Source organism: Ischnura elegans, chromosome 6 (genome assembly GCF_921293095.1).
Source record: "Ischnura elegans chromosome 6, ioIscEleg1.1, whole genome shotgun sequence".
NCBI classification, from domain to species: Eukaryota; Metazoa; Arthropoda; class Insecta; order Odonata; family Coenagrionidae; genus Ischnura; species Ischnura elegans.
Window position 1 is genome coordinate 24,772,065 of NC_060251.1, and position 26,227 is coordinate 24,798,291.

Genomic DNA, 26,227 nt, shown 5'->3' on the forward strand with positions numbered 1-26,227 from the left:
TTCCGCGGAATCGGCTTCACGTTTTATGTGTTAATTCTCTTCCCAAAATATATGAGAAACAGTGCATAGCACATTTGGCTATAGCCTTGGTTTTACGTTTATATCCCCCCAGGAACTTTAAAAAAAGACAAGATTTTTATGTGGTTATCATTACATTCGTTTGCTTTGTGTATTACGGAGCCTCAATCATTTAATTTCATATTAATAACTTGAAACATTTTCATCTTTTTGTGTTTTACAGATGCTTGAATCCAGGGAAATATTCTCAGCACCTCGAAAGGTGGTTATCATACTTCCCACCTCAACAGCTCCACATCATTGACGGAGACACACTGCGTTCCAATCCCGTGGAAGTCATGAATGACCTTCAGCGCTTCTTGAAAATCGTTCCACCTTTTGACTACTCTGCTCATCTCAGGTAATCATATGATTTAATCATACCTAATGTATGTCTGTGCCCTATGAATTATGCAGTAGACCTGATTATCTTTCCTTTAGAGCGTGTTATAGAAAAAATTGCCAAGCATTTAGTTAATTCCCTCATATATCATGCTGCTACTGCAAACTAACTGCATACTGCTGTACAAACGATTTCAAATGAGTTTCGTTGTTCCTTAGCTGCCATGAAGCCTTTTCCTGGGCTTACTTCTCGTTTCTATGATTGTGTCCATGTTATTTTTCATCTTAAGATGTCTTATCCCATTTTTCACGGTTTTGAATTAATGCAGCTTGGAATAAAATTTCATGAAACAAAAAAAATCCACATTTCCTAAATTTCATATTAATTCAAAATAGAGTCCATGCTAATTTTTCTTTTAATTTTACAATGCTATGTGATAATTAATTTCTACTTTTTTTATTTTTGCATTCCTTGTTGACCTTATGGGCTCTCGAAAGTGAATTTCCCACACACAAAACAAAAGTTGTCGCGGTGGTTTACATAGCAACGGGATTTACCAGTTGCCATTTCTCTTAGTGTAAGCTTTATACACAAAAATTTCCACTATCGTTCACACGAAACACTCACTGAGGATCTCTTTCACTCCACTGGATTACCAAACCAACCATTTACTGACGATTTGTAGATCTTCCAGCTTTCCTCGGCAAATAAAAACAATTAACAACAAACAATTAAACAGAAGACCAGAAAAAAGCGAAATACTAAATACGAAAAATAAAAAAAACTTTAAAAACTCAAAAATGGTACGTGCTAGAACATTTTGAAAGGCATATTCGGATTCTACACACTAAATTACATTCAAATTGATGTATCACATCCCAGATGCAAAATGGCTGTTGACTAGTGTTATCTAACAAAAATGAAAAATAATGAAAGGCTCTACAAAATACGTTAAAAACCTTTGTATCCACTCTTGCTCTCATTATTAGCATTTACCTAGTACCAAAACACTCAGTGGTGGATATGAATTTGGACCAGTTTTGGGCAGACAAAACTGGGGGTCTAGGTCCCCCACCCACCAATGCCCACCAGCGGACCTTGGGATTGGAAATTTTGAATTTTCTAAAATAGCATTTTTAGGTTAATTCTTGGAATAAAGAGACAGGATATGAAAATATAAATATGCATTTGTAGTATTGCTTCTGATTTTAACTTCAATACTGTTACTAATAATGTAAGTTTTAAAATAATTTGTATTTTGTATCATTGAAGTTTGTAAATTTGGGAAAAAATATGTGTAATTTATTAAATATTTGTACTAAATGGTATCCTCCAAAAATGGCGATTTCATATACAAAACATGCAAACATATATGCAAAAATCAATGGGTGGGCTACCACCTGACCCCTTAGCCTCCCAATAGATCCACCTCTGTATCAAGTTATTGAAACTACATTTTATATTTATTCTGCTGCAGGTATGATCCAAAGAAAGGTTTCTTCTGCCAAGTGACGAATGGTGATCACACGAAATGCTTGGGAAGAAGCAAGGGCCGACAGTATCCCCCCATGGATGAACGAGCCTACAAATTGCTTCAGGTTGGTAAATTATTATTAAATGTATGATTTTTAACTTGCATGGTAAGCCAAAGGTCCATGTTTCTATTCAGGGTGTGAGGGAATTTATCGCTCAGCAATTAATCCAATGAAGGCATGTTTCTAAGTCAATGCTGCTTTTGGATTCCTCCCCCCCCCCAATATTCTTTCCCTTGTTGCGACTGCCCGGAATCAGATGGCCCTGCCCGCCAGGGGCGCAGCTAGGCATCAAGGCTGGGGGGGGGGTGTTTAGGTGCAACTAATACCGGTGTGCGTGTGGGTATGGAATACCCACCAGGATAAGTGGCAGGTGCGAGATTAATAAATTGTGGAATTTTAAGATAAATGGTTCAAAGTGGTGATTTTTATGATTTTATGAGAGATATAATAATCCTTACACTATTCTATTAGTAATATCAATCCAATTAAGTAAAATGGATTAAACTTAAAAATTTCTCTGAGCTTTGGGGGGGGTTTTATCCCCCGAAACACCCCCTCGCTGCACCACTGCTGCCCGCTATACATCCCTTTAGGAGACAACTAGCCAAGGGGCTGTTATTCTCTGGCTTTCTCTCTACTATTAGTAGTTGTGGATGGAGATTAGGTTCTCAGATCCAAAATTTGTTCAAAATCAGATTATATTAACTACTGGTGCCAAAGCTCTAAAGTTTAATATTTTTCAAAAAACCTAGCAGATTTAGGAAACAAACTCTTTCATGAACCAAGTCATCGCCGTTTTGGTAAAATTCAACTATGAATAAGTTTCAGTATTTTTTCAAATTTAAGTTATAGCTTATGTAATGAACTTTATGGTTTTCCAAAGCATGGGGCTTGAAAGCAAAAGTTTTCAGTACAGGGAAATAGCATACCACCCAAGCTCCCCTAAAAGTAATTTTCTGGCCATGAGCCTGATGCCCCTGCTGTCATAGGGTACATAGAACGTTAGATAAGTCAATAGGAGCTGCCACATAGAGACTTAATATCACTGGCTTGCCAATTGTCATAGATTTTTATGTTTGTTAACATCTCAGCACCCGTTACGGGGCAATCAATCAACCTAATGCTAATTTTGTTGGGAGCATGGTAGCAGTGTGGCTAGAGCATTGGGCTGTTGATTGATGGGTTCTGGGTTTTAATCCTAGTTGAAACTTTGGACTCCCAAAAATCCTTCAAGAGAGAGTTGGCCCAGGGAAAAAAACTGGCCCTTACCCTGAATGGGTGGAATCCAGATGCCTGTGGCTTAGTGTCCTCTATCCTTTCTACATATGTATACATATATCTGCATGCTACCACACAAGTAGTTATCAATAGGTATGTGGCGTAGGATGTTAGAACACACACAGCAAAATAAGACGAAAAAAAGAAAAAGAAAGGCCCCTGCAGAAAGTTGTTCTTCCGAGCAAAACCGTGAGAGGTGTGTGAATTTTCTAGTTTAGTTACTGTGCGCTTTACTAGTGTGGAAACTGGCTGAAAAGATTAATCTTTGCAAAGCTGAGTGTGTGTGTGTACCTGGGACTTTTATGGAAACTTTTTCTTTTGAGAAAATCCACAAGGTGTGTGTTTGTGCATGTGTGTGAATTTTAAAATTTATTGCCCATTGTATTTCGTTGTATGGGTGTGGTCATTGGTGTAAGAGAAATTTTTGCTAGCCTTCTTCAGAATCCTGCAAGGACGGTGAGTGAGTGCGTGTTTGAGTCATCGATGTTCTTTTTATTCCCTTTTTTCATAACCTTTTCTTCTTTGTATTTCAATTACTTCTATGCCTTTCCCTAACCAAGCCGTTTCTATGACTATTTCCTTTCCTTTCCCACTAAAGATTACACCATGGGGAGTTATTTTACTCAATCAGAACAAGTTAAATGAATTCTGACTCCTGGTTACTTGATACTCCCCTATTAAGCCAGCTGGCATTAGAAATTATGAAAGGGTACAATGCTGGATCAATTTTGGGTCCAAATGTAGTGGGTCTCTCAAATAATGTTCTATTTTGTTCTTCTCTTCCAGCGCTACTACCTCACTCACAATACTGCCCTTGTGAAGCTCCTGAAGCGCCTCGGAGGGCGGCACGTCCCTCAGTGGCTGAAAGACGACCTTAGCGACACAGTTGTGGCAGCTTGAATCTCAATTATTCCCTTATGTCATTGTTTTTCAGCGGTTATGCATATTTTGCTGGTAAATGGGAAATTTATTGCAAAAGTCAATGCATCAGAGGGTTCTTCATCAAGAGACATTCCATTACTATTTGGACACTAGATCACATTGTCTTTGATGTCTGTCTGCTCCACATGGTTGTAAATCCCTTTAAAGTTTCTGCATTCTTGAAAAAATAACATTGAAATAGTAGGAAATTGTTGCTTTTTTGTTAATGGGAAATAGAAATGAACACCTGTCATATTTCAGTGATTTTTTTGGTTGATTAGAAACACTTAAGATTGTTATTTTTGTTGTACATACTGGTTTTTATTGCAAATCAATCAGCATATAAGTTTTTCAATTCGTCCAATTTCTTTGTATGAGCTATGAGCTAGTCAGGACTGTTCTCTAAATGCAAACACTAATTAAGGCGTTGAGCCATGAACTAGTTGTTCAAGTGGCTCGAAGAAATGCTGTATGGGAAATGAGAGAACTTGTTCAACTCTGCCATTTCATGTGTGGGCGTCATCATACCTTTATATTTCAAGCTGTGTGCCACTGTTTCTTTGTCATATCTCTCAAGACAAAACTGAGTGCAGAATGAGGCTGCTAATTGTTGGCTGTGTGTGGTAAATAGTAGTTCTGTAGATAATCACCCTGAAGAATGTCAAGTAAATCTGATGAGAAATGGTGTTGCAGCTTCAGTGTGTGTCAAGTGTGTGGATGAAGAAGTGAATCGTTTTGTGCATGGGAAGTGTGATTTGGTGAATCTTTTAATGTGAAGCTGGATAAATGCTCATAGTAAAATAAAAATGCTGAATGGAGGAAGTATTAGCGGCAGCTTCACTAGTCCAATGAGCTAATAGTTGCATAAAAATGAAAAATAAAAACAATTGTCGTGTTTTGGGTGATGCAATCCCTTTTTTTCTGATGGGATACATATGCATGTGCCAAAAAGGATTCAAATGAAGGGCTGGCACTAGTGTGACTCAATGTGCTGCTGACTACTGATTCATGGCAGTTGAGTGATTTACTGTTTTGACTGTTTTAGGAACAGGAGGACCATATCGTTTCAAGAGAAACTGCAAAGATTTCTTTCCCTCGGCCAAGTTAAAAAATGGAGCATACTTGTTTTTTAAGTGGTTATAATTTCTGTGTGTTTTTAATGGGGGTAATATTTCTCCATACTCTGTTATTACTTTTCAAGTCATTGTACAAAAAAATAAGAAGCTTATTTCATCTTTTTTGGAGTCTACCACTCACTCTGTTACTCCCACACCTCTTAGTTTCCAATAATAAAGGAATGCATTGAATGGAGATGTAATTTTTGCATTCCATTGCCATACTTGGTGCCTACTTTTGTGCAAAAAAAATAGCATGGAATCCCTAGTGCAAACTGTGTGTGTGTTGTGTCTGTCATTATGTACAAAAATTCTCATCTTTTCATTTTCACTGCAACATGGCTTGATTTCTTACATAGCCTCAATTTCCTCCTCCATCATCGCCCCAGCTCTTACTCTCTGTGCAATATGTAAGCATGTGTCCAAATCAAGGTAACTGTGAGAGAGGCCGAAATGGACTCATGGGCATCAAGATGAGTGTTCTTACTGCTGTGAAGTGTCGTAAAAAGAACGGTGACCGATGACTTAGCACACATTCATACCAGTCCTGAAGCATGCACCTGTGACAATAACTGACTGTGGAGGGGGAGAGCGAGTGAGTGGTTCTGTTGATGGGTTTGCTGTTCTGTTTGCCATTCTGGCCCACTTCAATATCATTCGGAGAACAACCTCCATCACATGATGTATCAAATAAAGTGGCTAGAAACGGAAAGGTATTTATTCTCCTCATTAATATTTTACTCCTTAAAAATCTCCACCCTAAGGTTGATGCAACTAGTTAGATGTCTACCACTAGTGCAACACAATGGACTCACTAATTTTTTTTGCTGTAGTGGTAGACAGGGGCACAGTCAGGAATTATGGCAAGGGGGGGCAATCCTTTTAAGCGCAACTATGGGGGTCTGGAGGATATGGAATACCCAACTGGGGAAGCAGTACATGCGGGGGTTCTCCCCCAGAAATTTGTGAGATAAATGGTTCAAAATGGTGAGTTTTGCGGCTCACTGAGGGATATTTTATTAATCCTTACACTATTTTATTAGTACACCCATGTCTCGTATAGCGCAATTTCGATTAGCGCAATTTCGATATAGCGCAAATTCGTTCCTCGGGGAAACATTGCAACGCAGTGTAGCCTAATCAAAAATCTTAAACGCTCTCGTGATAAAACGTGAACTTGCGCTAAGTACACACGAAATTTCTATCAATATACGCATATTAATATTATTTCTTGCCTCAAATCTTCTTTTTTGTTTATAAATTAATCGAAATTCATTGCTGCGCAATTGCCAAAAGTATTACTCGTCATTGGGTCTAGATAGCCGGCCTACCGAAGATTTATCTCGTCTCCTTAACAAAATGATAATAAATAATTTAGATCGTTAATTAAGCGTGGGGCTAGTGGAAATGAGTTTTTTTTTCAGCAATACGGTTTGAGACGTATTGCCGTCGTAGGTTACCGGGCGATTGACTTCCAGGTAGAGAGTCTACGCTGAACCCTTCAAGGTCATCGGTATTCACGGGGGAGAAATGAAGCGGTGACCGAGTTGCGCATGAATAGCATCAACACATAAAAGGGTCCGCTATAGAGTCTTAAACACAATGGCTTCGTTCTTTCCCCGCAGTCATAGCCCTTCTGCGTCTCAGGAATACAGTTCAGCAGAAGAAGGTGATTTAGATAGAGCCATACAGAGTAAAAACCAAGAGAATATGGCAAAAAATAGGGATGCGTGTAGAAAAGTCAAGAATTTATCAAGAAAAACCATTAACCTAGAAGAGGACTTGAGAGAGGTTAATTGCTTTGAAAATGGAGAGCGTCAAAGCGATATTACGCGGAAGTTTAAACTCACGATGCCTTATTCTGAATAAAGACGAAGCTAAAATATCAGTGACCTCAGCCGCACCAACTTCAACCAAGCGGTCTACACATACGGAAAGTTCATGGTGAATCAGTACAAAAAGACGAGAGTGGTAATCGCTCCGAGACATTAAGTGACAGAATTTAAACGGCAAGCAGGTATTTTTAGTGCGGCGATATCAGGTGAATCTGCAAGTGTTGATAGCGCAGCCACCACAACATTTTCTGATGAACTCCAAGCGATGAGCGACAAAAGGGCCTGGGTGACACATAGTTGTTTTTAGACTAGTTTGAAAAATCATCAACTGCCGGCAACGCATTACGAACCCCTGAGATAGCAGATGTTAGCCCACCCGCACGACAGGATGGAATTTCGAAAGCACGTAAGAATTTTTTTTAACGTGAATAAAAGTCTTTGAATGCGTGAATACTATCTTTAAAGATGTTTTAAACTATAAATATTTATAGAAATAATGTTTTCTAAGGCTTTTTATGGGAATATAGATGTTTTAGAGGAAATTCAATACCCAAGACCTATGCTACCAGGAACGCATCCCTATCTTCCCTATGTTAAAACGCTCTCGTACAACGCAAATTCGTATAGCGCAAAGACCCCAAGGAACGCATCCCTTGCGCTATACGAGACATGGGTGTAATATTGATCCAATTAAGTAAAATGGATTACACTTAAAAATTTCTCTGGGCTCTGGGGGAGGGGGTTTATCCCCCAAAGTTTCTTTTTAGTTTATCCCCCACTTGCTGCACCACTGTTGGTAGAGTATAATAATTAAAGAGACCCATATTTTTCAGTTTCTTTGTCTGTCACCTACTTCCTGAGCTATTTTCTGAGAAAAATTGATGGCCTCTACCCTTATGCAGATACCTTAACTTTCCATCAAGTGCATTATTTGAACTGCTGAGTTCAGGCACAATGTGCCTAATAGGCACACATGCAAAAAAAATCATCATTAACTCTTTGCATGGCTCTGTCGTGCAACTTTAAAGATTAAAGCACCATTATTGGTGTAGTCCAGCACCAGCTATTACCTTCTCCTTAACATCTTTGTGGCTGTAAGATGCCAACGTTGGTTTTAAATAAAAAGCATCTGAAATGATTTCAGTTACAGGATGGTGATAATTATTATTCCCCAAATATGTACCCATTCAATGACATTTAACCCTTTCGAGACGGCAGAGTTTTCGTCTTAGCAATACTGCTGTACTGAGTCTCAAGAGACTCTTCTTTCTCGTGGTACGGAGCATTTTTGGAGGACATTAATGAAGAAGGGTCTCGCGGAACCTTTTTCAACCCCTCTCCGATGGGACTCCGCATTATCTCGGACTCCGAGAGTAGTTGTGATCCCTCCTTTCCGGGTTTACGACCATACCTGCGGCATTGGTTCGCGGTCAACTTATGTATTACTTATATGTATTTAGCATATGGATGATTGTTGCTTGAATGTAAATTGCAGACTTTGAATTGAATTCCTCATTTTTTTCTGAGCATTGTCAAATTTTAAGCGAAGTTCTAAGGTTTAATTAATAATATAATAATAATAATAATTAATGCAGCATCAATTTCCAAGTTGATGTTTATACATAACTCGAGATATAAGTTAATATTTATCATAGAATTTCGTTTTAAAATTGTAAATGCTGTTCAAAAGACAAAGAATTCAATTCTTAGTTTATTTTTCTTGAGAAATGAACAATTATTTATCTCGCAAAATGACTGGATAAACAATTGTATGACCGCCGTCCCTTACCGCTAAGAAGGGTTATAAAAGACAAGGGGTTTGGTTACCTGCTCCCAGATTCCGAGGGTAAATCCTAAACCCCGCAGGGTTGGGTCCGGAGACAAAGACGACATAAACCCGCGACCATCCTAAAAGGGGGAGAGCTAGAAAACTTACATATATGGCTTTCGTTCCCCTGGCCAGGAAAATCTCACACGTAAATATACGGCCGTCATCTCTCGGGTCAGGAAACGTCCACACGTATATATACGTGTGTAGTAGGGAAAAGGTTAACTCAGGAAAAAATGCAGGCACAGGTTAGCGTGGTGCCAAACTGCCCTTTTCTCATGCCGGTCTTTTTCCCTAAGTATGAGAAAAGCATTCGAAAGGGCCAAAAAAATTGCTTCAGAAGATTAAAATAAGCTTTAAATACCCCATATTTGAATATATGTTTGGGGAAAACTTTGTCCAAATAACACTGCAAAGCAACCATCAACATGTCGCAACCTTTATGTAACATAGTGAATATTCCACTCTCACATACAATGAGTGTCTTATGAATAGGATGAATCGGATTTAAATATTCGGATATCGGATCTATACATAGGATCTTCTGGCTAAAATATTATGTTATAAAATTTTTCAAACCAAATGAGTGTATCAGCGACGTAATTAGGACGTTGCAGAAATGTTGTCAAACGCCTAGCTTCATCCTGCAACTCCAGCAACCTCGCGCAACCCTTTTGCAACGTTTCTGCACACATTGTGTTTACTGGGAAGATGTTGCCCGGAATATAGGGTTAGTACGCAAATTACCTTGTACGCATTTCTTTGCTTTCTATAATAGCCTTCCCTTATCATCAATAATTTCCACTCCAGCAAATCCCAAAACTCCAACCAAATTCCAAACCACACATCTACACAATGAAATTTTGGTATGAGAACCAAGTGGTTCGGATTGCAATGGGCCCCACAGGTGGGCCACGCCTAGGTTCTTCGTCTTGCAATATACTTTGATGGGGTGCTGCATGGGCAGCCTCCTGTCAATGGAAGCAGGAAGAGGGGATTGGAGGAACAGGGTTGAGCTACTTATCTGGCGCTATTGCAGCTGAGAAATGTAATATACACAATTTTTATTGCATGGCCCTTCTGAGTCGTGTCTACAGTATGGCATAGAAATGTGCACACCATCAGGCCTTTAACCCTTATAAAAATGTGTCACATATGGGAATCAGACTGAGTATAAGTGACACCACTCCCATTTTTGCCAACTTTTCTGTCAAACTCCAATATTTAGAGAAAAATCTCAAGACCACATCTTCTTTAGGGTGCTCTTTCCTTTCTCTGGGGACATCAAATCTAGTTTCACTTGTGTTAAATCGTATCTTGTCAATGATGGCTCATTGCCTGGTGTAAATGGTGTGTTGTGTAATTTTTGTACAAGTAATGCCTCTGAAAATGGAGAAAAAATGACCAATTGAGTGGCAGTAATGTATCCTTGAATGCACAAAGCCTTGACCCAAGGCTGTGTTTAAACCCTCGACGAAATCATGGGAAATCTAATCATTGGTATCACAACTGGTTGAGTACCTGGCCGGCAAATGGGAGGTTCTGGGTTTGAGTCCCAGTCAGGCCGCATTTTTACCATCTGGTTTTCTGGCTTTTTCCATCTACCACAACACCATTGTCCTCATCCTTTTTCCATTATATGTTCCTATGTAAGGCATTATAAATATTTATAATTTATATGTAACTAGCTGACCCGGCAAACTTCGTATCGCCTAACAATCAATGACCTTAAAGTTTACTTACACCATTTATATATCAAGAGCGGCTGTATCGTTTTTAATCATGTTTAATTTATTATAATGAAATAAGGATACAAATTTAATAAAACTACGTAAATCAGTACCAAAATTGCTTGTCAGAAGATTTTCTTTATTGAATCTATATAGGGTGGATCGGAGCACGTCTACGCGGATATTATTCAGCAAATTTTCTTACGTTTTAGCTTAAGAAATTTTGGGCATTGTGGTTTAATAAAGCAGTTCATGAAATAAAAATTATACGCATTCAGTTGTTGGCTTTATGCGTAATTAGCTGTAAAAAATGTTTTTAGGTCCAAGTCTTTTGCATACACTTGGCCCATTCAGGGGGGAGGTTGACACAACCCCAGACCGACGCTTGACTGATGCTCAAAATCGTGCAAGAAGAGCCCCTATGAGGCAGCATTCGCATTGAATGACTTAAGGCGCGCCAGTTTTAGTATCTCTGTTTGAAAAAAATGCACTGCGTAAACGTACTGCATGCGTAAACGCACCACGGTGAGCTCTACACATTCGGGTTTAATTTCTTGCGTCAAGCACCTTCTGATAAACAACAGTTTTCGTTTTGTTATCAGGCGCAAGATGAAGCGGATGAAGCTAAGTAAATATAGCGAAGCAAAGCAGTGACGCAGCGAGGGGAGGTTTTGGGGGATAAACCCCCCCCCAAGAGCTTAGAGAATTTTTTTATGAAAGATTTTGTTATTAATATTAGGGGGACGGATGACTAACAAACAAAACATATTTAACTATTCACACAGACGCAAAACCCACTATTTTGAACCATTTATCTTAAAAAATATCTGGGGGAAGTGCCCCCACACTTCCCGCTTACCTTAGCGAGTTTTCTATACCCTACAGACCCGTGGTATTAGCTGCGCCCAAAACCCCCTATCCTAGCTACGCACTTGAAGCGAAGGAAGAAATACAGAGGATGGTTTATCGACTCGTGAACATAGCACGTTAAATTGACCATGAGAAAATCATGGGTTTTCATTAGCACATGAGCACAAACAACACAAAAACTGAAACACTGACCATGCGATTTTTTAATCGTTATCACGAATGCAACACGAATTGGAAATTGAATATGTTTAATCTCAAAAGGGCATATGAGTTGAGATAATGGAATCTACGGAATAAGGACTTCCTCACCTTTGAATTTTCCTTTGAGTGAAGTTGCGTGAATCACATTCATTACCAATTATTTTAATCACCAAACACGTTCCGTTGGATAGTTATGGTTGGTTTAGGCTTCGAAAGATCATGAACACAGAAACTACATTTTTCTGTAAATCGTGCCTTGGTAAGCTAGGTATGTCCAAGGACTTAAAATATTCAGATAGGTAGTTGGTAATTTCGTCTTCGTTTGTTACACATTTAAAAGATTCGAATTCATGCAGAGTACGAACTATTTGAATTTACCTCGTTTTAGTCATCCGCATCTTCGTTCTTGCTCGCTAAATCAACCATCTTTGATTCTTTTGGTGATCAATCATATTCTGGAACTCTTTGTTGATGAGCTCACTGAAACTAATTTGCAATCATTCCAAGGAAATGAGTTAAAACTACTCGATTCCTCGACAGGAACACGGACATTACCGTTTGTCAACAATTGCTTGGAGATTTGTTTACAAACACGGTAGTGAAGTGTCAACTCGAGCTTGGCCACGGCTGGGCTTATAATTAGCTCGAATTAAATTTTTAAAATGTAATTTCAATTTAATTAATATTTTGAATATATTTAGTAATTAAAATGTTATATTGTTACTAAATTCAGTTATTAAAGTGGTAAAAGCAAAACAAATTATTTAATTTGTAGTTTTGACCGACTTATCAATTGTTGTGTTACTATAACTCCTAAAAGCATGTCCATAGGAAAGAGATGAATTTTTTTTGTGAAATTATCCTTTTTTTAATAGCCTATATGTTAACCCCGCCTGAGACGAATCCAAAGAACCAAATCTCATTGAAATCGGTGCAGCCGTTCTCGAGTTATAAGTGTTCTAACTAACACGATTTTCGACTTTCTTTTATATATATAGATATAAGGCCCTATTCGGCACCTTTTTTGCGAAGGCAAGGCCGGGCGCTGGGTCACCCACCAAGCATGACCCTTCCACCAATATAAAGGAGAGGAGGTAAATCTCACAAAATCAGAAAAAAACTGAAAAAACCATCAGGTATGAGGAGATTTGAAGTGAAGCTGGGTTGTTCTTTGACTAGCATGTAGTCATCAACATTGACGTTAGTAAGTGGTGAATACTGCTGATAAATAAACACTTTATCCGTTGGCACTGAACCATAGAGTTTATACATACATATTACTATAGGAGGCTTCACTACGGACCAGTTGCCACGTTACTGTGAAACCGGTCTCTGCATATTAATTCGCACTCTAACTTTAGTCACTAGCCACAAGACGGATATGTCATGCCATGAATTAGAAGGAGAAAAATTGCACTATCCTACCACTAGTTACTGTTCAATTTAACTTGTTGGAAAATTAAAAAAGATAACGGTGAAAACACTGGGAAAAAATCAAGGAAGAAATGGGGGTTATGAAAACTGTCGCTTGCCTATCACACTGCTCTTAATTGAAGTAATTGCAAGAGGTTGAAGTACGTACTACTGCTTGACCAGGATTTATTACGCAGTATTAATATTAGAACCTTGTCATCAATGTGAAACTTTCTCCATGACTCCATGCAGTAAAAATGAAAAGTCTCCAATAAAAATTTGAACATGTTTTGAAAGCCTCTCACGACAAATATTCCATTCAAATTCCATTTAGTCAATGAGTAAAAAGAATCTGCAGATGCCTGCTTTGGTAGAAAGTTTCGAGGATAACTTGGTCTATGCATACTCCCTGTACAATCAGACAAGGAACAATATTGAGAGGCATGTTCTGGTGACTAGGTTTTCCTCTTTATTGACCGCTTGAGTACTGACCACTTCATATATTTTAAGTAATTTGACAAGGCACAGCAGATAAATGGAATTATTCAATTACTTTCTGCTATTTTTAAACTTAAATAAGAGATTTCAAGTGTTATTTAGTTATCAGCCAATAGTTTTGTTAATTTACCCTGTCAGTGTGAAAACTGAAGGAAATAATTTGAAGACTATCTTCTGCAGTCGAAGTCTCCCAGAAATGAAAACATGTTGCCTTGGTGGAAGATAACTAAATCAACTTTTCAAGGAGATACAAAAATGGCAAGAGATTTCCTTAACAGTCCCGCTATATCTGTTCCAGCGGAAAGATTATTCTCACTGGCAGCATTGATGATCAGAAAGCATGGAAACCACTTAGACCAAGATTACAAAAGAAGTTAGCTATTTATGTAATTTTGGGTGACGTGCACTTTTGCCAGTCAAACAAAAAACTTATCTTGATTTAAATATTTTAAACTTAAAATTTTTAAAGCTAATATTGAGCCAAATTTTGTTTTTTCTATCTTGAAATTTTTATATTGATCTCAGATATAGTTTTTAACCTTAAGCAAATTTATCCGTATAAACACTGTGGCAACATTGTCGCTTTGATCAATTTTATGTACCGTGTTGATGATGTATACACCAAGAATCAATAAAATCGTTGATGTTGCATACAGTTTTGTCTTCGGTGTCACGTTCAACATATATTTGAAATTGTTACAAATTTCATTGATACGTATTCCAGTGCAGTGATACAGCAATCAAATAAGTAAATGTAGCGTCTTTTTCATTTTACTTAATATATTTTAAGAAAAACGAGACACTTATTCTAATTGACCCAAGCCATGGCATTTGAAAATCTCATTACATTCCCCGTTCTGTGGAGTCAATCTATCTGCCTTTGCTGGCGTAGAAATCTCGAGGGTACAGGTTGAATATATAAACTGGATTTATTACAACATTTAATAAGCCTTTTAATTTCATTCAATTGAATTACATATTATAACATATCTACATGCATAGAAAGAAAACCAAACCAACAGCAAACAGCAGCTGCCAACACCAAAGGAGAAACATTGATATTCCTTCCCTCAATCGTACAGTGCAAGATAGCACAAAATATACATACTTTTGCATTTTTTCACAAATATTAGGTTAAAACTACTAATGTTAAGAACTTCAGTGTAGAAAAATAAAGTTGATCAATCGAAAATACCCATTCTCAAAAAAAACATTAAAGTTAAAAATCCCATGAAGTCAAATGGTAATCTACTCTGTGATGAGTAGGTAGTACCTGCAGGTTTATTTTATTTTTTTGACTCCCTATATTCTAATTCATCATGGTCTTTGACATGAATTAATTTTTTCCATGTGGATAATTCCCGTCACATTAAAATAATCATTACCAATTTTGGCAATCCAGTTTTATCGGTCTCATCATCATCTTGCGCTCACCTAAATTTTTGGATGATGTCCACAAAAGTCGTCTGTCCTCATTTTCCTATAAGGTTTCAATTCACTTCCGCATGTAATCATATTTCCCTCCATTATCCAGGTGAAGACACCAGAATCTTTTTTGGATTTTAGCGTAGATTCAACTTCTACTCTATCTTCCGCAAAACCAATCATTTCTTTGAAAGTCACGTCTCGGCCTTGGGAGATGACTTTACCGTCCAATATGCACTCATTTTTCCCACCACACAAGTGCTCCCGTTTGTATTCAATGGTCTTGTTTCCTTTGGTAGCTGAAAAAGACTTTGGAACAATCAAGATGACATAGTCCTTGATCTGTGAAAAAACAAATGCTGGACAGTCTTCGCCACATTTTCGTGAGTTCGTGCACAATGATGCAGCTGTTCCATCATCCAACACGACCGCTAAACTTTCAATATACCCCTAGACATTATCCTCCAGTGTCCTCCTTACCTCCAACATCTTCTTCCAGTCCACGATGACCAAGTTCTTCACTGACGCTTGCAGGTGGCTCACTGCAAATGCCAAATTTGACTCTTGAAGGTGTCGAATGCCATTGTGCTTGTTGTATTCAGGCTCCGGGATTGTCAAAGTATTGATCTTGATGACTTCTCTCAGGGGAGAAGATAGTGAAGAGAACCAATTCTCACTTGGTTTTGCTTTGATCCAAGATGTTATATCCTTTTCAACGCATTCGCAATAAAAGTGGAGAAGTGCTTTTTCATTTTTACTCCTCCATGGTTCCCCATTTTCCACGAACTTCCCTTCTATCCTGAGCTTTGTGGTGATTTCAGGAATCCTCACGATTAGCTCGTAAGGATGGTGCTCCTCAGGATATCCTTCAATCCTTCGAATTATTTCGTTGCACTGCTCAATGTATTCCTTGCGTAATATGGCGGAAACGATTTGGCTGTACTGCAACTTCTTATCCTCATCACCTTCTCTGTAGGGCAAGCAACCATTTTTGAAGACGACCAGCAAAGCGGCGTGGGCCATCTCATGAACGAGGTTGCTCACTGTATCCGACCACGTATCTAGCGTTCCTGACACGTAAATTCAGTTTAGATCTGGATCAAACATACCCGGTACCCCGGCAGTGGACCGTGAGCAGAAGCAGTTAATGTCCTTGCGGTGCAGGTCAAAAATTACCTCGAGGTCCGGGTCATATTGCAAGCACCTCATCAAAAGCCTCGCTTCCGGGACCTCATCAGCAGCCTCATAGATAGCTTGGGGAGATATGGACATTTCTCTGTCCTCTTCTCCCTTTCGCATAAGCGTTATCGACTCCATTTGCAGTAAGTGTCGACTCTTTAATGCCTCAAACTGCCTTCCCAGCACTGAGTTGAGATCTCTGTGTCTACCCTTCAGTATGATTTCCGCTTTCCTTTTCTCTGAATTCAAGAAATCAAAATTACGTGACTTCAGAAGGGCAAAAACTTCGTTTTTGCCTTCACATAACACGACATAGAGAGCAGAATTGCCATTCCTATCGATCCAATATCTATGACCACTGGGAAAGTCTTTGCCCGAGAGCGCTTCCGTCACCCCAGCTAGATCCCCTTTCTTCACCTTCTCGTGGAAGTCGTCCCTCTTCTTGAACAAATCCTCGATACTCCCCAATTCATCGGCCATGGAAAGCAGGAAATCTTCAAGTTCCCACCTATCGATGTCTGGCATCATTGTGCCCCTTTCTAGTAGCAATTTGGTAATCAACTGATACTTCTTTGAGACCGAAATATCGATTGCCCTTAGTCTTTTTCCCTTCAGTATGATTTCCGCTCTCCTTTTTTCCTGATCCAAGAACTCAAAATTACGTGACTTGAGAAGGGCGAAAACTTCTTCTTTGCCTTGAATCAATGCGACGTAGAGAGCAGAAATGCCATCCCTGTCAATCCAATATCTGGGACCACTGGGGACATCTTTGCCCGAGAGCGTGTCCGTCACCCCAGCTAGATACCCTTTCTTCACCTTCCCATGGAAGTCGTCCCTTTTCTTGAACAACTCCTCCATGCTACCAAATTCTTTGGCCATGGAAAGCAGGAAATCTTCAAGTTCCCACCTACCGATGTCTGGCATCATTGTGTCCCTTTCTAGTAGCAATTTGGCAATCAACCGATACTTCCTTGAGACCGAAATATCGATCGCCCTTAGTCTCTTTCCCTTGACGAATCGGCTTGCATTCACGTCAGCTCCGCATCTCAAAAGTCGGTCGACTGTTCGATGTTCTGGGATGTTCCATCATCCTGCAGCGGCCAAGTTACTCGCCCACCAATCTTTCCAGACAAGGAAGGTCCATAGGTTCTGGGATATGAGTTTCCTGAAATTGAGTTAAATCATGGTGTATAAGTAAGTTATGGGCGCATAGAGGAAGCGACCGAGAGTACACCAAAAGTTAACCCTTTCGAGACGGTGGAGTTTTCGTCTTAGCATGACTGCTGTACTGAGCCCCAAGAGACTCTCCTTTCTTGTGGTACGGAGCATTTTTGGAGGACATTCATTAAGAAGGGTCTCGCGGAACCTTTTTCAACCCCTCTCCGATGGGACACCGCATTATCTCAGACTCCGAGAGTAGTTGTGATCCCTCCTTTCCGGGTTTACAACCATACCTGCGGCATTGGTTCGCGGTCAACTTATGTATTACTTATATGTATTTAGCATATGGATGATTCTGCTTGAATGTAAATTGCAGACTTTGAATTGAATTCCTCATTTTTTTCTGAGCATTGTCAAATTTTAATTGAAGTTCTAAGGCCATTATTAACGCATTTAAAGCAACAACAATTTCCATGTTGATGTTTATACATAACTCGAGATATAAGTTAAAATTTGTCGTAGAATTTCGTATAGAAATTGTAAACGCAGCTCAAAAGACAAATAATTCAATTCTTAGTGTATATTTCTTGAGAAATGAACAAATATTTATTTCGAAACCTAACTGTATAAACAATGGAATGACCGCTGTCCCATACCGCTGAGAGGGGTTATAAAAGACGAAGGGTCCGGGTACCTCCTCCCAGATTCCGAGGGTTAATCCTAAACTCCAAAGCGTTGGGTCCCGAGACAAAGACGTCGTAAACCCACGACCGTCCTAAAAGGGGGGGAGATAGAAAACGTATATATACGGCTTTTGATCTCCTGGCCGGTAAAATCTCACACGTATATATACGCCCGTCGTCTCCCAGGTCAGGAAACGTCCACACGTATATATACGTGTACAGTAGGGAAAAGGTTAAGGATGGAGAGAAATCGGGCGTCGTAGGTTTGGAATCCTTAGTTTGCATGTACGCGAAACTGAGTAAAAATACACGAGAGCCAATCAGGTGTTTTGCTTCTTACACGCGATGTTGCATAGAATCAAACATATGGCGGAATAATATGGCGCAAGGTTTAGAAATATACATATGTCTAAACCATAGGCGGATCTAGGGGGTGGGCACGGGGGCACATGCCCCCTGCCCCAGACCCTAAAAAATATGCAAGATTTTTAATTCGGTCCCATTGTCATTGCGTTCGTTTTGTATTACGAGGTATCCTTGTGCCCCCCCTAGAACAAAATCCTGGATACTGCCTTACTTGTGCCCCCTCAGAAAGAAATCCTGGATCCACCCCTGATCTAAATCACCGCGTATACAGTGATTGGTATCACACGATTGCTTTAAATTATTTCCTCGCTAAACTACAATCCAGAATAAGTAAGAAAGAGTGCTGCACTTATACAAATTCGTAAATTTATGCAATGAAATATATTTGACGATATTCATTGTCCGAGGAGGTTATCAAGGAGGTTGAACTCCTTTTTAGCTACCCGATTTTACTGATTAAAACTGGAAACGTCAAGCTTACTTTTTAGAAACCTTCATTATTTATTGATATAAATATTTCTCGTATCACTTTTAATGTTTCAAACTACTAGTGCATATATTTACAATCAATTGTTTATTGGAGATCTGAATGAGTGACAGGAATGAGTTCAATGTAGAAATAATGAATAAAAGATCCAAAATTTTAATTCACGAAAAATATGGGGATATGTGGCAAACAAAGGGTGCATATAGGTATGTTGTGATTTAGAAAGCTCTAATCAAACTCACATTCTGTAAGTTGAGAATCATTAGTCGTAAAACCCCTCAGGTGTCAGAGGCTTGCTGAACAAAGTTAGGTTTTATTATAATTAAATTGCTTATTTCGCTCCATTTTTTGTTAGTAATTCGTTTTCTTTGAAATTTTAACATGACAGTAGAAATGATCTGGAAATATTGAACTTAGAGGAGGAAAATTCGAGTTGAGGGGGAAAAATCTTGAGGCGGGCATCTTAATCGCCGAAATCGACCAACCGAAATCGATCGCTGAATCGAAATTCGTGAAAAGATGGTGGAGAAAGCGGGCGTCGACAATTCCAATGTGAGTCGCTGATGAATTAAGGGTAGTTGGAGAAGATTTTACGAACCAGGACACCGGTTCTACGAGGAGGGGTCTTGGAAGAAAGAATTTGTGAAAACAGTCCTTCTTATGCCACTTATATTAAAGGAACCTCATGAATGCAGAGATTATAACAAAGAAGTACAATCAAATGAGCCACGGAAACTCATCCAACGGGTGCACTTCTTCAAGGGCGGGTGTAGTTGTCGGCGGCAAGGTGGGTACGAGGTAGCCATCATGAAAAACCCTTGCAGAGATTTATCAGCATTATAGAAAGAAGAAAATAAGACCAAGAAGATGGAGACGAATATGAGAGCGATTGCATGTAGGCGGATCTAGGGGGGGGCACAGGGGCACGTGCCCCCCAGACCCTTAAAAAATATGCAAGATTTTTAATACGGTCCCGTTATCATGGCTTCTGATTTGTATTACGGGGTATCCTTGTGTCTCCCCAGAACAAAATCATAGACACGGCCTTGATATGCCCCGCCCCCCCCACCAGAAAGGAATCCTGGATCCGCCCCTGGCAATGAACGTAAGGACATGGAGTGTTAGGATGATGATGAGGGTGGGGAAGCTGGAAAATATCATTAAAGAGATGGAGAAAGGGGGAATAGATACATTGGTAATGCAAGATGTGAGGTTGAAGGACAGTGGGGACTGCTGGAGTGATGTGTACAAGGTTATAATTAGTGGTGGGGAGGAAAGTCAATGAAGGATAGCTTTGGTATCGAGCGGGAGGATGAGTAAGAGAGTGGTAAGTATAGAGCAACTAAGCGATGGGATTTTAGAGGAAGATATTGATGCACAAACCACCAAACCTGCAATGGTTCATGTGTACATGTCCATTGGTAGCTATTATTAGTAAGGAGTGGATAAGTTGTGTGAATAGCTCGAGGAAATAATTAAAGAAGTTCATGGTAAGAAAAATCTAGTTGCGATGGCTGACCGGTACGCTTCAGGCAGGTAAGGGAGGCTTGGAAACGAAATACGAGAATTTGGATTTGGAATGCGTTACGATGGGGAGAGAAAGCATTAGATTTCGTAGGAGTATTTATCACGAGCACGTGATCATCATGGCTGGAGGTACTATAGGACGAGTGAAGAAGATTCGGGAAGAATGCCAGATGAGTAGGAAAATATTGGGATGGGGATCTTGGTCACGGTAATGGACATATGTACTCGTACTACTTACAAGATAAAACCTCCCAGAGCTCATAGAAATTTTTAAGTTAAATCTATTTTACTTGATTGGATTAATATTGCTTATAGAATAGTGTGAGGATTAATAAAATATCCCTCAGAAGGCCGTAAAAATCACCATTTTGGACCATTTATCCTAATTTTTTCCGGCGGAGGGCCTCCGCACCTTCAGCTTACCCTATTTAACCCATTAATGCCCAGAGGATTTTTTTCAAAATAATTTACTTTTTTTGCTTAAATTATGATTAGACATCTCCCCTGATGTGGGAAAAAATGTTTTAAAAAATCTCTAGCATTTGCATAGTACTTAATCCTATACGTATCTTAAGATACATCTGGGCACTTAACACATTCAATGCGGATGATATTTTCACCGAAACCTCCAGTGACGGATGGGTGATTTTGCTTCATAACGGTGGTCTTGGAAGTAATACAACAGAATTTGCAATTTTTTTCGTTTCTATTCCAAGCAATTAGTAAAAAACCCTAATGACATACATGTATGCCACCCGTCACCAGTAATTGACAATTCACGCAACCCGCATTACACACATGCAATTTTCCTTGTATGAAGGAGTGAACTTTTCAAATTTCCGTTTATAATACTTCTTCTACCATTGATTCCTTCGGTTAATGGCGGAAATACCTTGGAATTAGTCTTTACGTGTATTTTTTTGTTTCAACGGCCGTAGATTTAATTTTTTCAAGTCACAGAAGTAGAACACACAATGAACGGCAAGAAAAATATAAATTTATGGGATAAACATTTTTTTAAATCTATGTTACCCCAGAGTTATTGCAAAATTGAAACATATCAATAAAAATTCTCACAAATGTTAATGATATATTTGAAAGCAAGGCCTTATAGCCCTGGTTGACCTTCACATTCTGGGCAAATTGCAGTCACTGTCCTTTGGATGCCTTCACGGTTAGCGGAGAAATGAAGAGCCTGCATCATTCCTAAAAACCTATCACGGCACATTTTCTCCCGAATATCGGTACTCACACTAATTCTGACCTCCAATCGTTAAAAATCGTGTTAACCCTAATTGCGCCCATGTGGAGAAGAAGGCCCAGCCAAGTTTCCAGTTCTCCCTGTCTAACAGCTTCCAATCCATTATGCCCTTAGTGAAGGCCCTTGGTGAAGGATTTTGGAGGAAAATGCTTACAACATTTTTCTCAGTCTATGAGAGGATTATTTCAAAGAAAATATCATTTGCAAGTTGAAATAATCTCTGGGAGTGCCGCTGGTAGGGAGGGACTCCAACCTTGAGCCTTAAAAATTATCATGCAAAATAGTACAATTTGTGTAATGGAGTGTTGCATATGTGATTAATACCTTATTTTTTATGAAAATTAAGACTGTATCTGTACCTAACACTAGAATGTATTAATGACCTACAAAATGAAAACACCATAATGATCAGAGGACAAGTAATTGATGCGGAGCAATGACTGAGAAAATATGCCGTAAAATTAGGAAAAAAAACCCAAATTATGTAAAAAAACGTAATTTGCAATAATTATTTTAAAATTATTAATAAAGTATAAAATACGACCTTTTGGACCGCATGGAAACATTTTTGAATAAAATAGTAAGTTTTGAGACGGGAATACACGTTATTAACAAAAACTAAGTCTGATAATAATTTTTTTGGTTGTACATAAGATATGAATAAATTAAAAAATTAGATAAAAATACTATTTCAAGGGAATAAATAATGGTGAAATGCCGTAATGCTTAAAATACCTCTGAGTCTATTTTTTTCCGCAATTTCGTTTACAAAGCTAAGGAAACAAATAAACAAGTAAAAAAATACAGACCAATACTGTAGATAATGTAATGCAGTGTTGCATACGCCATTAATATGTTATTTTTTTATGAAAAGGAAGAAAATCTGCAACTAACCCAACACGTATGAATAACTCAGAAAATGAAATAAAATAGAAATGAATAGAGGATTGGTAATTGATCTAGGGAAACGAATGAGAAAATATGCAGTAAAAGTAGGAAAAAGACCCAAAAAAAATCACCCAGGATAAACGTAATTTGCATTAATAAAAAAATGTTCCTAGCAAAAGAAATTCAAATATAACATCATTAACTGAAGCACCGCACTAAGATCATTTTTTTATTATGTAGTGAGTATGAAACGGGGATAAATATCTTCAATAAAAAAGTTAGTCTAATCATAATTTTTGTGATAGCACATAAAATATGAATAAATTAAAAATAAAGGTAAAAAAACAAATTTAAAAGAATAATCCATATGTAAGACATGATTATGATATTTACGATAAGAATGATGAAAAAGAGACGAAGGAAATGAAAAGAAAAATCTCAACCTGCCAAATTGTTCCAAAAACAGCAGTAAAGTAAACAAAAAAACACTAAAAATGAAGGAACACGTAGAACTAGAAACGGACACTTCCGCAATGGTGTAAGGTCAATCCCGAACTGCGGGAGGGTGAAAAAGTAACGCTAGGTGCGCTCGGAGCACCCTAGTGACCAGCGGAAAAACGTACTCCCGAAGACATACATTTATGTCATCCGCCTGAGTGGAAAAGCCCTCATGACATATATATATGTCATCCGCACTGAATGTGTTAAGAGGTCAAAAAAATGTAAATTATCATTTAATTGTGTTGATGCACGTTTTTGCTATATAATTCATTACTGATGCCTTCATCAGTGGTTTTTGTACTTGAATTTTAATTTTTATGCATCAAATAATACAATGTTACGTGTTAATATAATATTATTACGAGAACAATTTACATTTGCATTTTGAAATTTTACAGCAGTGTAACCCTGTATCCCAGTTTTCTATACCGTAGCCATCCCTGTACAACTGATACATCAAGTCTCATCTAAAATAGGTGAACCACCATTTTTATTCCTGACTGTTGTCCGGTAACTTGCCAAGAATTGATCGCAAAGGTCCACTTCACCCATGTGAGAATTGTATTCTGCGATCGCCAATGGCATTGGAATATTATTTTTTTTCTTTTCGGAAACAGAAAAACAAACAGGAGTTTTCATTTTATTATGCATGCTATCAGTAATCATGGTAACTATGTATTATTCATCGTCAGAAACTTTTCGATTTAACTTCAGCAGTCCCTCTTTTATTTTTGAAATGCAGCTTTTTCTGGAAGGTTATAAAGTATAAACATAATTGATTCTATTGTTACGAAGTGTTCCAGTGCCACACAAGCTCCTTCCAGTCAGCTTTCTAAGCAGCTTTTCTGATATGAATAAGTTGCCAACAAATATGCTTGTACCTGGTGGTAATTTACACTCATCCATGAGTCCTAAAACTACATCTCCTCCTTGACCAACATCTGTTCTCTCAAGATTGGCACCAGCATGATAAAGGTTGAGTTGATTCAGAAATACACCATAATTATAACCCAAATCTTACTGATTTCCCTCTAATACACTGCTTGCAGCCGTATCTACCATAGTAGGGGTTGATTGATTCATCCATCAAACAGTATCCTCCAGCGCTTACAATTTTGAAAGTCTTGTTCAAAATCTCAAAAAAAAAGTTGAACTTTATATAGCCTATCCTTGCCATCATTCTTCCCATTATAATAATTATCTGCCAGATGCAGAAACCTTAAAATGTCTTCAAACCTGTTCCTTCGCATTGACTGAGAAACTATTTCGATGGTGCAGTCTGGAGATGACCTCCGATAAACCGATCAACTAAGTAGACGGTGATAACCTGAGAGTAGCGATATTCCAAACACTTTATAAATATCTTCGATTTGTACCTACGAATATACTAGCATTTTTTACAATTGTTCAGAAAACTTAAATTTTAGTGCTGACAGCGTTGATGGTAGAGCTATTTCAGATATGTTTCACCTCTGCTCCATCACTAAGGTACGTCTTCTCTTCTCAACGGTAAATGGGAGCTCCTATGCTGTTTTCTTGACTTACATAGCAAGGGGTGCGCAACAAAAGTAACAAAAAAATCATTTACAAAAGAGACGTTTGAAACATTTTTAAAGCGCCGATTCCTCCTTATGTCAGGTATATCCTTCGAAAACTTGGGCTTGAATACAAAGTACAAAGTTTTGGGTGACATAGCTTGATACATAATTTCTTTACCAATGTTCACTAAAGTTACTTATTTCCTACACTGATTTCCGGCTAGCAATCTGGATTTCATTGCCTGCCAAAAGTTTAACGAGAAACAAAGTAATCAATGCATTCCACCGTCGGCGATACAGAATACAAGTGATGCCAGGATAGTGGCGGATACACATGGGGGCCAAAGGGGTGCGCGCCCCCCTCTTACGGGGCCGCCCGCATTGCCTAATATTGTAGAACTACAATTGTAACTCCTTCACATCATAAGATGGCATTGCCTTGTATATATGAGTATAATCATTTTAAATAAAACTTTCCTAAACTTTGAATGTGATTTGATTATTTTTCGTTACGATACAAGTAAAGGTAGCTCAAGATATCTTTTGCGCCCCCCTTGAATTTTTTCTGTTTCCGCTATTGTGCCAGGATAGGCAACTTGATATCGCAAGCATTTGTACCTCCAGAAATTCAATACTGATTCATTTTATGCTTCCAATGAAGGTAATTTATTACAATTCAAATGAGGATACCACCACAATTCTGATTCCGGAAACATTGAATTCCGGAAACAACATGTCAAGCCTATCGTAAATTTAGTTTTGTTAAAAGAATATTAGGAAAGTGCGACGACAAAGTGAGAGAAATTAGCTACTTCTCCCTCGTTAGACCCCATTTATTATCATACGCTGCCAGTGTTTGGGACCCTCATGAAATAGGCTTAAAAACAGAGTTAGAATGCGTGCAAAGAAGAGCTCTCAGGTACGTGAAAATTCTTTACGATAGCCTTGTTATTGGGACTAACCTCTTAGATAAACTCAGATGGGAATCTCTGTCAGACCGTAGATTGAAAAATAGACTAAACCTTTTAAATAAATTCAAGAGCAGTGTCTTCTCTGACGAAGTTAACAATATCTTACAAACGCACACATACTACGGAAGATATTTCAGCACATTCTGCCTTCAAGCAAATCAATAATACCTCAGAGTTCTGCAAAATTGAAACATTTCAATAAAAATTCTTACAAATTTTTATGATATATTTGAAAGCAAGGCCCTAGACAGAGACCTGGTTGACCTTCACATTCTGGGCAAATCACTGTCCTACAGATGCCTTCACGGTTTAATTTCACGGTTTCGCGGCATTCGTGTTCTCCCTGCCCAACGGCTTCCAATCCATTATGCCCTTAGTGAAGGCCCTTGGTGAAGGATTTCGGAGGAAAATGCTTCCTGCCGTAAAATTAGGAAAGAAAACCCAAAATATGTGAAAAAAAACGTAATTGGCAATAATGATTTTAAAAATTATTAATAAAGTATGTAATACGACCTTATGGACCGCATGGACACATTTTGGAATAAAATAGTGAGCTTTGAGATGGGAATGCACGTAATTAACAAAAACTGTCCGATCATAATTTTTGTGGTTGCAC

At 38.5% G+C, this 26,227-nt stretch overlaps 2 protein-coding genes across 5 annotated transcripts in view; one reads left to right on the top strand and one right to left on the bottom strand.

Annotated features, from left to right (window-relative positions):
* The window catches only part of LOC124160197 (bifunctional heparan sulfate N-deacetylase/N-sulfotransferase), a 1,039,810-nt gene extending 1,033,849 nt beyond the window's left edge, over positions 1-5,961 (top strand). For all 3 annotated transcript variants that reach the window (XM_046535973.1, XM_046535975.1, XM_046535974.1), the window contains 3 exons: positions 242-418; positions 1,878-1,998; positions 4,000-5,961. In XM_046535973.1, coding sequence (XP_046391929.1) covers positions 242-418; positions 1,878-1,998; positions 4,000-4,113 — 412 coding nt within the window. In that variant the 3' untranslated portion in view covers positions 4,114-5,961. The remainder of the gene's footprint in view (positions 1-241; positions 419-1,877; positions 1,999-3,999) is intronic.
* Positions 5,962-15,747: 9,786 nt separating this feature from the next.
* Positions 15,748-26,227, bottom strand: part of LOC124160778 — a 41,378-nt gene continuing 30,898 nt past the window's right edge. For both annotated transcript variants that reach the window (XM_046536813.1, XM_046536814.1), the window contains exon 3: positions 15,748-17,393. In XM_046536813.1, coding sequence (XP_046392769.1) covers positions 16,133-17,155 — 1,023 coding nt within the window. In that variant the 5' untranslated portion in view covers positions 17,156-17,393 and the 3' untranslated portion in view covers positions 15,748-16,132. The remainder of the gene's footprint in view (positions 17,394-26,227) is intronic.